Source organism: Cupressus sempervirens, chromosome 3 (assembly GCF_028749045.1).
Source record: "Cupressus sempervirens isolate cs-2001-9-10 chromosome 3, ASM2874904v1, whole genome shotgun sequence".
NCBI lineage: Eukaryota > Viridiplantae > Streptophyta > Pinopsida > Cupressales > Cupressaceae > Cupressus > Cupressus sempervirens.
The window spans coordinates 193,747,624-193,761,212 of record NC_143120.1 but is presented as its reverse complement, the minus strand read 5'-3'; the positions used below and the strand labels follow the sequence as shown (position 1 = coordinate 193,761,212).

The window sequence follows — 13,589 nt, the reverse complement described above, 5'->3', positions numbered from 1 at the left end:
GGCTTGAATCAGACCTCTCAGGCATGGTATATAAAAATTGATAAGTACCTTAGTGATCAAGGCTTCAAGAGGAGTTCTTCAGACTCAAATCTGTATATCAAGATTACTGACAGTGACATCATCCTTCTGGTTATTTATGTGTATCCTTTGTTAATCACTGGCATTTCGACATCTTTGATTCAGGGAATCAAACAGAATTTATGCCAGTTTTTTGATATGACTAACCTTGGGCTCATGCATTATTGCCTAGGTGTTGAGGTTTGGCAACAATCTTTTGGTATATTCATCTCTCAATCCAAATATGGCAAGGCCCTGTTAGACAAATTCCGTATGGAGGATCGCAAGCCTGCATCTACACCTATGGAGAAAGGTCTCAAGTTATCCGCAAAGTCTGATTCTCCTTCTGTTGATGATACTACATACATGCAACTAGTAGGCAGCCTCATCTATTGTCCACTATTAGGCCTGATATCAGCTTCATAGTGAACTATATTTCACGCTTTTTGACAGCTCCATAGCTGATCATTGGATGGCAGCAAAGCGTGTGCTTCGTTATGTGAAGGGCACTTCCAATTATGGACTTCTGTACTCTCGAAGTTCTAATCCTAAACTCAATGGGTTCATAGATTCAGATTGGGCAGGCTCTGTTGATGATAAAAAGTCAAGTTCCAGATATGTGTTTAGTTTGGGATTTGGTGCAGTCACATGGACTAGTAAGAAGCAGTAGACTGTTTCTCTCTCCTCTACAGAGGCTGAATACAGAGGGACTATCAAGGCAAGATGTGAATCTGTTTGGCTTCGTCAGATGCTTGGGGATATGCAGATGTCACCAGCGGGACTGACTACTTTGTTTGTTGATAACGAAGACGTTATCAAGTTAGCAAGAAATCCAATCTTCCATGAACGAACCAAGAATGTGGATGTTCACTGTCACTACATATGCCAATTGGTTGAAGACAGGATGATAGACTTGCAGTATGTTTCTATCACAGATCAGACTGCAGAAATTCTCACCAAGCCTCTTGGCTCTGATAAGTTTGTCTTTGCGTTGAGTGAAGTAATGAGAGGCACTTGAATCACTGTACCAGAGAGACGACTTGACATGATTTGCTGGTCTTTTTAGCCATGAAGGCGTAAAAGGCAAATTTCGTCTTCTCAGTGTGCTTTGCACTGTTCGCTTTGGGCTGCGAACTTGATTGCTTAGATTGTGTGGCTAAGCGTTTCCAACATTCAACCTTCATGTGCCCAAACTTTTGGCAATAGTTGCATTGAATGTTCTTCTTCTGGGAACCATCTGATACTAGAGCAGAAGATTTTTGCTGAGAGGGCTGATGAAACTTGACTTTATCCTTCGAAAAGGATTTAGCAGCGAAAGCTTTCTCTGTGGAGGTGAGTGGAGCTGTTACCAAATTGTTGTTTTTGCCGATCTTGCTAAAGCAAAAGTGTGCAGAGATCAGTGAAATTCAGATCAACACCAGAAGACGTGATGTGGAGAGTCTCGATAAAATGCTCATAGGACTTTGGTAAACTCCAAAGAGTGATAACCATAATGTCCTCTTCCTCCATCTTGCGATCGATGGTAAGCAATTGATCACCGCCTCTTGATTATTTAGATCCTATGTATCTTGACCAATACCAGGAGCAGTCGGATGCTCGTAACACCCATAACAAGTTGATCAGTGTTCCGATATTCAAAAATTGTGATGATCCATTACTTCCAGGTGCCGTAATTTCGACCATTGAATTTGGAGTTGTGCTCAAGCAAAATGTTTGTCAAAGATGCCATGGCACATTTTTCAATGGAAAAATGTGAAAATCAGAGAGGCACGTTCTTCAAGGAAAAAAGCTAGAAGACCTCGAAAATTTGGAGAGTGACCCAGAAGAGAGCTCGAAAAACGCAAAAGAAATATTTATTGGTTTTTGGATCAGCTGGCTTGAAAATCGAGGCACCTAGAAAAAATAGACAAACCGGTTGAATTGTTGAAAAACCCACCAAGAATTTGTAATTAGAAAAAAATTTCAAGGTCAAAAAATTACGGTTTTGAGCAAAACCCTAGCCGGTGGCCAATGAAGGTATTTTTTGTAGAAAAATGGCAATTAATGGAGATAATGCCTGATTTTTCATAGGGATTGGTGAGGCCGTTTCAAGCGTCACAGGAGTGTGTAGAGAACAAAACACATGATTTTTCCATACATGCGATTTGCATAGAGGGTTCAAATCCTAGCTCGAGATTTTAGTCTGATTTTCATTCGAATTTCTCATGGTAGAAACCCTAGGTGGGTTGTAGAGAAATTGACTGAAATTTTTTTGAAAAATTTAGTCAAACAATTTTAAAAGGAAATTATAACTTTTGTCGTTTTTTTTAAAGTATTGACTTTGATACCATATTACGAAGTAATTGGTAAAATACTTGCTTGTTATTAACAGAGACCAAGAGGTCATGATATACAAAAGAATAAAGTGATGTTTCCTTAGGAAACGATCGTGAAGAATAGAAACATTCTATTCTAGTTGAAAGAAAGCTAAAAAAGTTATAACTAACTAAAGCTAACTAAATATATACAATAGATTACCATTAACTAATAATAGACTATTATCTATTATCATAATAACATGTAACATGCATTTAAGAAATTTGACCTTGGAAGGCAAAAAAGTGGACTCTAGATGCAACTACATGTAAAGTGGATTACATGTGAAGGAGGTTTTTTAATGCAAAATTGACTCTAGGAAGTGTATTACATGCATTTTTAGAGCAAAATGCAGCCTTGGAGGTCCATTGCATGTAAACATGTAAATGGGTTGAAAAACATGTATATGCACAACATAAGTGATAAATAACATTTACAATATATAATTAACATATTATGTGCAAATATCATTTCAAAAAGTAATTTTTAAATTAGATGTTTTAAATAAAACATAAAGTAATTCAAAAATAAATCAAACTATATAGTTAATAAAGTCACTGAAGTGATAAATTTAAGTGATAAAGTAACTTAAAAACATAACATAAAGTCAATTTATATTATATTTTTCAAAAAGTGAATGTCAACATAAAAATATAATATGATATTTTAAAATATGCAATTCATCTCAAAGTAACACTTTTTGGGTACCTAAATTGGCATATCTTTTGATTGCAAACCCTGATTAAGCCCTAAGATATACCGAATTGAAGGGAAAACTGAAAGCAAGGGTTTGAACAAAACTAAAAGATCACAAGCATTAAAACACGTGAAAATGTGAAAAAGGACATTGAAGGCTTCATAAACCAAACAAAAGCTTAGTAAAATGAAAAAAAATAAAGACTTGACGAAATCCTCTAGTAAAATGCATCATTATATGAATTAAAGTCGATTGATTGATCAATATTAGCTAATGAAATAATGAACTTTCTTAGAGAAATGCAAAACTAGTTGAAAAAGTTTCATACTGTTACCTACATTTTGTGGTGACAAAAAGCAGGACAACAGCAGAAAGGTTTTTGTATCTTTAGCTTTTGTATACAAATTGTACTACTGTATATGCATGTTTGGGTAGTGGGCTCAACTTGCTATTTGTATTGTAATACCGACTTCTAATAGGTTTGAGGCTTCTAAGGCCTAGTCCTCTGACAAGGATAGATGCACTATACTAATGTAATAGACTCCTAATAGGGCCAATATCTTTCACAAGATGCTTTTGATTAGTGGATCATTTTGTGGGTACCATCCTCACTGGGGTTTTCCCTTGGCCAGGGTTTCCCTAGTTAACAAATAATGGTGTTATGTGTTGCATTGTGTTATGGTTATGTTTACTTTTCAGTTTGATCTTATATGCAAGTTTAAAGATTGTTAATAATATCCGTAGCTGGGCGAAAGTTTGTGGAACATTGCTTCACCGCGCCCCCCGCCTCCCCCCCACTCCCCCTCCTCTCCAATGTGTGAGGTTGACAATATTGGTGAAGTGTTGTTAAATTAATACAAATCTGTTCTCCAAGGAGGGGGCTCCTTGCAAGGTTTAATTGTTTTGCATAGGGAAAATGTTGAGGCCACAACCTCCCACACTTTCTTGGAGTCTGGTTTTGTGGGCCTTGTTTTTATTCAAGATTTACCATACGGTTTTTGTTTTTATATACAAGAACTATTCCTTAACTGTTGTTTGAGAAACAATGCTTAAGAATTCATTTGAGGACACCGCCACTGAACTTGGAGAAGTTTTTAAAATGTCTTAGTCACTACAAGTGGGCCTTTATCTGATACATTGTCCAAGTTGGGCTTTAAGGGGGTCATGCCAAAAGGCTTGGCTATCATTAAGTACGTCCACAAAGGTGGACAGATTATGCTAGAATGTATCTTGACTTGCGCTTGATCCTAATATTTCAGTTGGCTTCTCTAGACTCTAGCCTGTTTGTCTTTATCTTGTTATTCTACTCGTGGTTTAGGTGGTGTTGGTCTGTTTCTAACATGTGTTTTGGATAAACAACTGCACTCTTTTTGATTTTTGTTATTGTAACCAACTATAATCGAGTCCAATCACCCTTATAGTGACTTGTGATACATTGAAAATTCATTATATATGGGGGCGAAGTTATATGGTGTATTGGATGAAATGTCAACAATGGCCTTTTAAGAAACTCTTGTAAGTGGATTCTCAATGATAGAGTTTGTAGATATCACAGTTTAGTTCCCATTGCTTAGTTTTCCTATGTTCTAGTTTGAATCAGTGAGATTTATTGTAACGTTATTAAAAATATTAGAGCAATGGGGAATTCAATATCTATTTGCTATTTTGCTGGAATAAGTGAATTTCTCCTTCCTGTTACAGATTAGTTTTTAATGTTATTGAAGAAAAATAATTTAAGATCAAGATTTTGGACATGATACAGAATGCTGCAAAATATTTGAAAATTTTCAACATATGTGCAGATGTTTCCACTAGGAGTGACCTGTGGTAACACGTATCTCCTGAAACCTTCAGAAAAAGATCCTGGTAAGTAGTTTCTGTTTCTTCTATTCTGGTTGTTCTCTTATTTCTACCTATAATGTGCTCAATAAGAAAGGTTACTGACCTCTTAAGAATCATTGCCTGAAATTCATATGACTATCTAATTTCTGCGCAGTTATTACAGATTGAAATTTTAGTTCTTATTCGTATGTTACGCCATTACCAGAAACAGTATTAATACAACACAGTAACGTGTTGAATGAACCACTGCAACTGGTGCATATAATCTAAATAAAAGCAATGGAAAATAATTCAAGATGCAGGAAAATGAAACATTTATATTTTATTGAATATGTGAAATATTGCATATTGTCCCTCATTCACAAAGGAAAGACTATGATAGATAATCCCAGCAAAGAAACACCTAATCCTAAGTAGAGGTTCTCAAGACATCCATGATCCTGAGCAGAGATTCTTTGGGAAACAATCTAAAGCCTAGCAAGAATCAGATCAATGGCAATCACAGGCAGTATGTATCTATTCTTACACTCAAACTGCCAGCCCCTTTGCCAGCGCCTTTTTCTAAAAGAAGGCCCTTAAAACACACACAAATCATGAAGTTAGACAGGCTTCTGCAATTGATCATCGAGGAAGAAATCTGCCAACGTTGCATAAGCTAGAAATAATTGATGTTCAAGAAGAGATGAACTGAACTTTATGAATGTCTCTTCATTTTCAAGTAACTAGCCACCCCAAAGAACTCTGCATGACAATCCAAATCAACCATGAAGGATGAATTGCTGCGCGCACTAGTTATCCTCAGAGAATTACAGCATTGGAGTGTGCATAGCTCAGAGAACTTGATACAGAAAAGTAAATGGGCAGACAATTAACATGGCACAAAGCAGCACAGATGATAGAAGTCGACTCAAAAGCTTAGGAATCAACCGAAAAAGTCCAACCATGTGTGCTATAGTGCTATGAATGGCAAAGGCTGTGTAGAGGCTATTCTGAAAGCACAGTTAACATGTGTGATATGAGACTTTTGTGTGGGACTGTATGGGTTGCACTTAAGAACCATGGTAGGGTGCATGAAACTATATATTGCTAAGTTACGGGCTCAGGTATGTGTGCACGTGCACGTGCTTGTGCATGTGTGAGTGCATGTATGTATGTTTGTGTGCATGCATGTATGTATGTATATGTGCGTGCATGCGTGTGTGTATGTGTATATGTATGCTAAGTCACAAGGTTTGAGTTTGAGTTCGAGTTCGAGTTCGACAACAATGAAGTTCGGACGAAGTTCGACAAGTCAAAAAATCAGAAAAAAAATTTGACATTAAATTCGCCTTATGCAATTAAAAATAAATATAAATATATGCTAATTATTGTTAATATATGTTTGAATTTCATGCAAAAAACTTTTAAATTCAAATCTACAAAGCAAAATATAATAAACAAAATAATATATAATAAATAAATTGATTGATAATAATAAATAAACATATAAATTATTACTCTTTTGCAATTAATAAACTAAAAATTAAATAGTAAATACATAATAAAAATATTAATATTTACAGTTTACAAAAATAAATATAATTTTTTGATATAAATATTTATAGTTAAAAAAAGATATATTTCAATATAAAACAAAAATATAACTTCAGTATAGTCTACAAGACTACGATTTTATAGTTAGAAAATAAAAAATAAAAATATTACTAAAGTCTACAAATCTACGATTTTATAGTTAGAAAATGAAAAATATATCAAATTTATATAATAATAAAATTAATAAGAAACTCAAATAAGCAAACATAAATCAAAATAAAGTTCAAAATTAAAATAAGAAAACTATAACGAAAGTTATATAATAAAGTTATAATAAATCATGATAGAGTAATAGGCAAAATAGCGAGAGTTTCAGCATTGCCGCGTATGTCTTGAAGAAATGCTGGCAATACTTGGCAGACAAATCTGGAGACGCACGACTGCAATATGAAGTCAAACGACTCCAAGCTTCCACAGGCTAACGTTCAGACAACTGCAATCTGCCCAAAAAATGTGTTGCCCTTAGAAACTTTTCAGCCCTAGCCGTCGTGGATTGATATAGTCAAATACAAATGCGTTTATTTACCAAAAATATTAGCCGAAAACCCTTAAAAATGCTGTAAGCCTGCAATAATTCCTTGCCTTGCGAATTTTTTGGTGAACTTCAACAATTTTTGTTTATTTTCTATGGGTTCGCCGAATTTTGAATTTGAAGCCGAGAATTCGGCGAACCCTGTGACATAGTATTTATCTATGTGTGTGTGTATACACATTAAAAAATATAAATCATAAGAACAGTGATGATGAAAATGGACTATTTAGGGCAAAAAACAAGGGTTCTTACAATAGATGATTACAAGTGACAATTTCGTCTTGTTACAAAGAAATGGCATGTGGCACTACAAAACTCTCTTTTCAACTCTGTTTGGGATTTTACAAACATAAATAGCATTAAGTATTAGAGAAGCATCCAAGTGATGTATAGGTTAAAATTTTAGCCAAAGTCTGTAATGTCCCCATTTTTAGTAGGTTCCTACAATTGGCTAGGTCAGTTCACCATCACGACCCTCGTGAGCTGATAGTAGGATTTGAGGGTCTCACTTATGTGGTTATAGGCTTTCCAGCAGCATATGATGTGTTTTGGCTCCATTTGAGGGACTTACTATTTATAGTAAGTCAAACTGTTGGTTCCTATGAGCTCAGTTGAGTTAGAGGAGTTGTGTGAAACATTTTACAATGAGTTGAGAGGCCGTAGGTTATGCTCTTAGATAGGCCTTACCGTGGGGTTGTATACTGAGACTTATTGTTCTTGACGACCATACGACTAGATGTCGTATGAGGAATTTCAGTGAGGGTTGTACGATATGAAAAGACCATTTAGTGAATCATGCAAATGTTGTGCAATCCATGTGTGCTATAACTGTTGTTCATAAAGAATCACTATAGGCTGCCATATGATTTGTATTTACCTAAAGTGTTGTACATCACCGATTGTGTGCTGCACGGTGTGATTAGCAAGGTGTACAAAAAAGTGAATGGTTGTTGTATGATTCTTGTCATGTCCTCTTTTTTGTGAGTGTCATCTTTAAGAGGATGCCTATTTCCTAATCATCATAGGCTAATGGAATTGTTCATAGGCTAATTTTACAATTCGTGATATTGCTATAAGGATTTAACTATGTAGTTATTGATTCAGACTCATTGACTCATGTTTCATGAGTAGAGATTCACACGAATCCATCTCTCATGAGAATAAATGGAACACTTGGCACTCATTGGATCTAGTTGATGCTCATAGAGGTGAATCACTGAGACTTCTCGAGTGGTCACTTATCCCAATACTACTCCAGCTTGAGCTCACTTAACTACGAAGTTTCCTCCATGGTTAAACTCAATCTGCTTGCAACCCCATTTGCAAAACCTTCACCAAGTGTTGTGCCTTATGAACCATTCATTAGAAAGCATGCTCAATCTGGAGTATTACTGGGATGGGTGACCTCCCGAGAAGTCTCGGTGCTTTACCTTTGTGAGCATCACCTAGATCTAATGAGTGCCAATTGTTCCACTTATTCTCGTGATAGATGGATTCGTGTGAATTACTAATGAAACATGAGTCAATGAATTTGACTAAAAAACTATACAGTTAAATCCTGATAGCATTGTCACAATTTGACTTGCTATGGAAAATATCTCTTAGTTTTCAATTGATGAGCTTAAGGGGCTTTCTAATGAATGGTTCATAAGGCATAACACTTGGTGAAGGTTTTGCAAATGGGGTTGCAAGTAGAGTGAGTTTAACCATGGAGCAAACTTTGTAGTTAAGCATGCTCAAGATGGAGTCGTACTGGGATGGGTGACCTCTTGGGAAGTCCTGGTGCTTCATCTTTGTGAGCATCACCTAGATCCAATGAATGCCAAGTGCTCCATTTATTCTAATTAGAGATGGATTCATGTGAATCACTACTCATGAAACATGAGTCAATGAGTTTGACTCAAAAACTACACAGTTAAATCCTGATAGCAATATCACAATTTGACTTGCTATGGAAAATATCTCCTACTCATTAATTGATGAGCTTAAGGGGCTTTCTAATGCTTGGTTCATAAGGCACAACACTTGGTAAAGGTTTTGCAAATGGGGTTGCAAGCAGAGTGAGTTTAACCTTGGAGAAAACTCTGTAGTTAAGCGTGCTCAAGTTGGAGTAGTATTGGGATGAGTGACCTCCCAGGAAGTCCCGGTGCTTTACTTCTGTGAGCATCACCTAGATCCAATGAGTGCCAAGTGTTCCATTTATTCTCATGAGAGATGGAGTCGTGTGAATCACTACTCATGCAACACGAGTCAATGAGTTGAATCAAAAAGTACATAGTTAAATCTTGATAGCAACGTAACAAATTGTAAATTCTTCATTGTTATACCACTTTGAATTAGTTGCAAGATACCAGTGAATTGTGCAAGTACTTTGGCTTCATACAGAGGCCAGGATTGATTCAATTGTTAGCATAAATGGTGATTAGAAGTTCCATTTCAATTTTAATATTTGATTGCTAGGGCAGAAAACTTTAATTTGTGCAGATTGCAGCCCGTATATGGTTCAACATTTAAGTTTGGAGTGGCCACTAGTTATATAGGTGAAGCGACAGTATTTTGGAAGTTGTAATTCAAATATTAGAGGCAGCATTAACAGAGTTAGGGCACGTGTGTTGTTGGGTTATTGGGTAGTTAGATAGTTGGCACATCCGATGGAGTTACACGGTCACAACAGTTTGACTCGTGACCCTTTGGACACTACATGAATGCATTATTTCCTTAAATTGGGACATGTTGGTATGGAGTACATTTGTGTATAGTGATCAGTTGATGAATATAATAATATTGTTCTTTCTTTCAATTCCATGTCGAGTACTTTACTTCTGTATGTGACTAGCCTTTGTTACCCCATGAGGGTAAACATTTGGTGCCGTTGCCGTTTTCGAATCTAGGGAAGGTGACACGACCAATGGCATACCACAAATAGAGTAAATGGGAATACCTTTGGAGGAGAACATGAGAATTAACGAAAACAGAATACCGGAGTTCTAAGGGGAGCACGAATTGATGGAAAACTTCCACATTTTGTTTTGCACAAGTATTGAAACCTTCGTATGAAGAGAAGCCGTATGTGAAGGGGTTCTGGAGGACACTATCTAGGAGTCTGAATGTGAGCCTCATTGCCAATTGATTGTTGTTTCAGTTTCCCTGACTGTTTGCACAAGCCTTTTTGGCACAGAGACGACAACACGAGGAAATCGAGTGGGAGCAGTGAAGGTAGCAGGCCTTTCAAAACTTCTGGGATCGCAACTATCAGGAATCAGAAGAACGTGATGAAAACAGCTGAAAGTCCTAACCATGAGCCCTAGGCCATGGGAATGCAAGTAGAGTGTGAGTGGAAAAGAACATTAACCTCTATAACGTTCACACAAACGACCATAATGATGTACAAAGACCACATAAATAAAAGTGTTCTTGCTAATAATGATTTTTTTGAGGATTAATGCCAAATCAGTTGAACACAAATAAAAATAGAAATGAGCAAAATAATGAACAGAGAGAAAGGTTTGCCCAAGCGTCTGTGATCGAGAAGTACCGAGGACTTACTTGAAGAGACACAGTAAAGGTTGAATTTGGTTAAGGAGACGAGGGAGGAGTTTCTAAACTTGCATACACCACGGGTGGGAACTCGGACAGAAGTAAAGAGGGAACCAACGCAGCTCAAGGTGTTGAAGGAGCACTAGCGCACGGTGATTACTTTGTCCTGGATACACTGTTCGAGCAAGTATAGTTCGATAATTGACCACACCTCTTCTTAAAAGTTATCACACCATAGTGCACAGGCAAAAGTTCACACATAGACATAGACTTTGCATGGGGTGCAACAACAACAATCGTTACAAACACAATGGCCACCTATGACACAACAACCACTTGTTATGGTTGGACCGAAATAGAAACTACCCAAGTTTACTGGTGATGGGAAGGAAGTTCTTGTTAGACATTGCCTTACGTGCGAAACTATTTGGGCAGCAAATGGGGTTATTGATAAAGATGAATGGGCTCAACAGTTTCCTGCAACCCTACGGGGTTTTGCCATCAACTGGTATTCGGACATAGACAAAGCGAAAATAGGTTCATGGGATAATCTCAAGAAAAAATTCCAAGTAGAATTTAAACTGCTCCAGGATGATAATGAGATCGTCACAAAGATCTATAGAGCTAAGCAAGGAAAGAAGGAGATTGTTCAAGCATACAATAGAAGGTTAAAGGAATTGTTCTGGAAGATGGAAACCCAATCGACAGATGAATTAAAGACGAGATGGTTCGTTGACGGATTAAATGCATCTGTGAGAAGAAAGATGAGGATTGTATTGTGGACATTGTACAATGATGCATATGCTAGAGATGAATTTGGAAAGTGAAAATAAAACACTAAAGAAGAAGAAAAGCAAGTCATCATTTGAGAGTGACGAATTGTTTGATGAGGATATGGCAACAATGATGAATCTAATAAAAAGGCACAAGTGTTCTAAAAGGATATGGAATGCATGATGTGGGAGTTCAAAATGATGAAAGGAGGCATAGGGCGGAATGACGAAGGAGAAATGTGGTGCACGGGGTGCAAAGAAAGTGGGAACACAAAAGGAGCGTGTCCCAAAAAGTCATTATGTGACATCTACTAGGTGACGGGCCATTCCACCAAGGATTGCGTGTATAACTTAAAGACTAGAGGGCCACAAGTGCATTTCACCCAGGAACAAACATCTACCTTCAGGGCAGCCACCGACAACCGCAAATAAACAATTCGTCATTTGGTGGGTTTCGAAATAGCTAGTGAGGAGGAAGAGGAGGTAATGAGAACAAAAGCAGGATACAATACGATTCAAGGGGCCGGTCAATGATTCAATGTCAGGCGTGCAACCACTGGGGCCACTTCACCTGAGACTGCGAGTAAAACACACTGCAGAAGTTGTGTTGATGGTGTGGTCTTGGAGATCATGAAGAAGCTTATTGCGTGAAGCCTCGGGTGAACATACTCAACATTACTGACAAAGAGGTACTGGTGGTCACTCGTTATCAGGCAAAACAACCCATGTACCTTGATCCCCATACAAAGAAGCAGAGAGTACGGGAGGCAAAAGAGGAAATAGAGAAGGCAATGAAAGCGAAGGGGGATTCACCTACGGCTACAAGTACCCTTGGATGAACAGAGGGTGTGAATAACATACTAGGGCGGATATTGCAAATGCAAGTTCCAATTAAAATAGAAGACCTCCTCCATACCTTACCCTAGTTGAAGACGATATTACTAAACACCTGCATCGTACAACCAAGTACCAACATGACACAACCAACTATTGCGGGAGGATCAACGAAAGACCCTATGCTGCTCATGTTGAACAATGAACGGTACTCCGGGGTCATTGAGATGCATATCCTCGGGACAATCCTCACCAATACCACAGTTGATGGTGGGTCGGGGGTAACTGTGCTTCCGAAGGAGACGTGGAAGAAAATTGGGAAGCCTACCCTATGGCTCCCCACCTTCAACTTATTCGGTACAGATCAGCATGGCATCAAACCTCTGGGAACATTGATGGCCTAGCCAGTCACCATTGGAACCCGACCATTTGTGATAGATTTCATCGTGATTCCATTGAAAAAAGAAGGGGTATGATTTCATTCTCGGAAAGGGATGGCTAGTAGCAGCAAGGGCAGATCACAATTGGAAGAAAAACATGCTTTCATTGGAGAGCGGCAGAAGGAAGTTTGTTATTGACCTTCGTACACAAATAGTGAGTGAGGAGATGGCTTCGGAATCTGAATTCGATGGAGAGTCTGGTGGAAGGGACGAGGGAAGAGATCAGATGGAGCCTAATGATGAACCCATGCTGTAACTTGAAAGATGTTCGGAAGATGACTTGGATTCCTTGAATAGAGTCTTCCATTGGCAAATGGAAAATTACAAGTTATTCCCGAGTTGCAATATTTTAGTAGTGGAATGAATGTACGAAGAGGAGGTGTTTCCGCCGGAGTTCGAGGAGTACAAAGAAGGAGAAGCTCGGGTGAATGAAAGTCTTGCTCACAACTTTGACGTAGGGAACTCAATCAAGTACGAAGAACCATCCATACGAGTCATGAATCTTGGGGATGAAGAGAGTCTGCACAACACTCTGGTTGGGGATGATTGGGATCTTGTGTTGAAGGCTGCATCATTCAAAATCTTCATGGAGTTCAAAGATGTGTTTGCTTGGAGTTACAAGGACTTGAAGGGTGTACCACCAGAGTTGTGCATACATCATATACCCCTAGTGCTTGGCGTTATACCCCTAGTGCGGAAGAGATTGTACAGGATGAACAAGAATTATGCAGCTACGATTGATGAAGAGATCCAATGCATGCTAGAGGTAGGAATCATATTTTGAGTTGAGACAAGTGAATGGGTCTTGCCCATTGTGCTGTCATTGAAAAAGGAGGCAAAACATGTTAGGATCTATGTCAATTTCCGCGGCTTGAATACTGTCACTATAAAATACCCCTTCCCTATCCCGTTCACGGATACAATACTTG

At 37.9% G+C, this 13,589-nt stretch overlaps 1 protein-coding gene across 2 annotated transcripts in view; it reads left to right on the top strand.

Annotated features, from left to right (window-relative positions):
• ALDH6B2 (aldehyde dehydrogenase 6B2) overlaps positions 1–13,589 on the top strand; it is a 149,731-nt gene that overhangs the window by 90,348 nt on the left and 45,794 nt on the right. For both annotated transcript variants that reach the window (XM_089819011.1, XM_089819010.1), the window contains exon 7: positions 4,912–4,975. In XM_089819011.1, the coding sequence (XP_089675137.1) occupies positions 4,912–4,975 (64 nt within the window). The remainder of the gene's footprint in view (positions 1–4,911; positions 4,976–13,589) is intronic.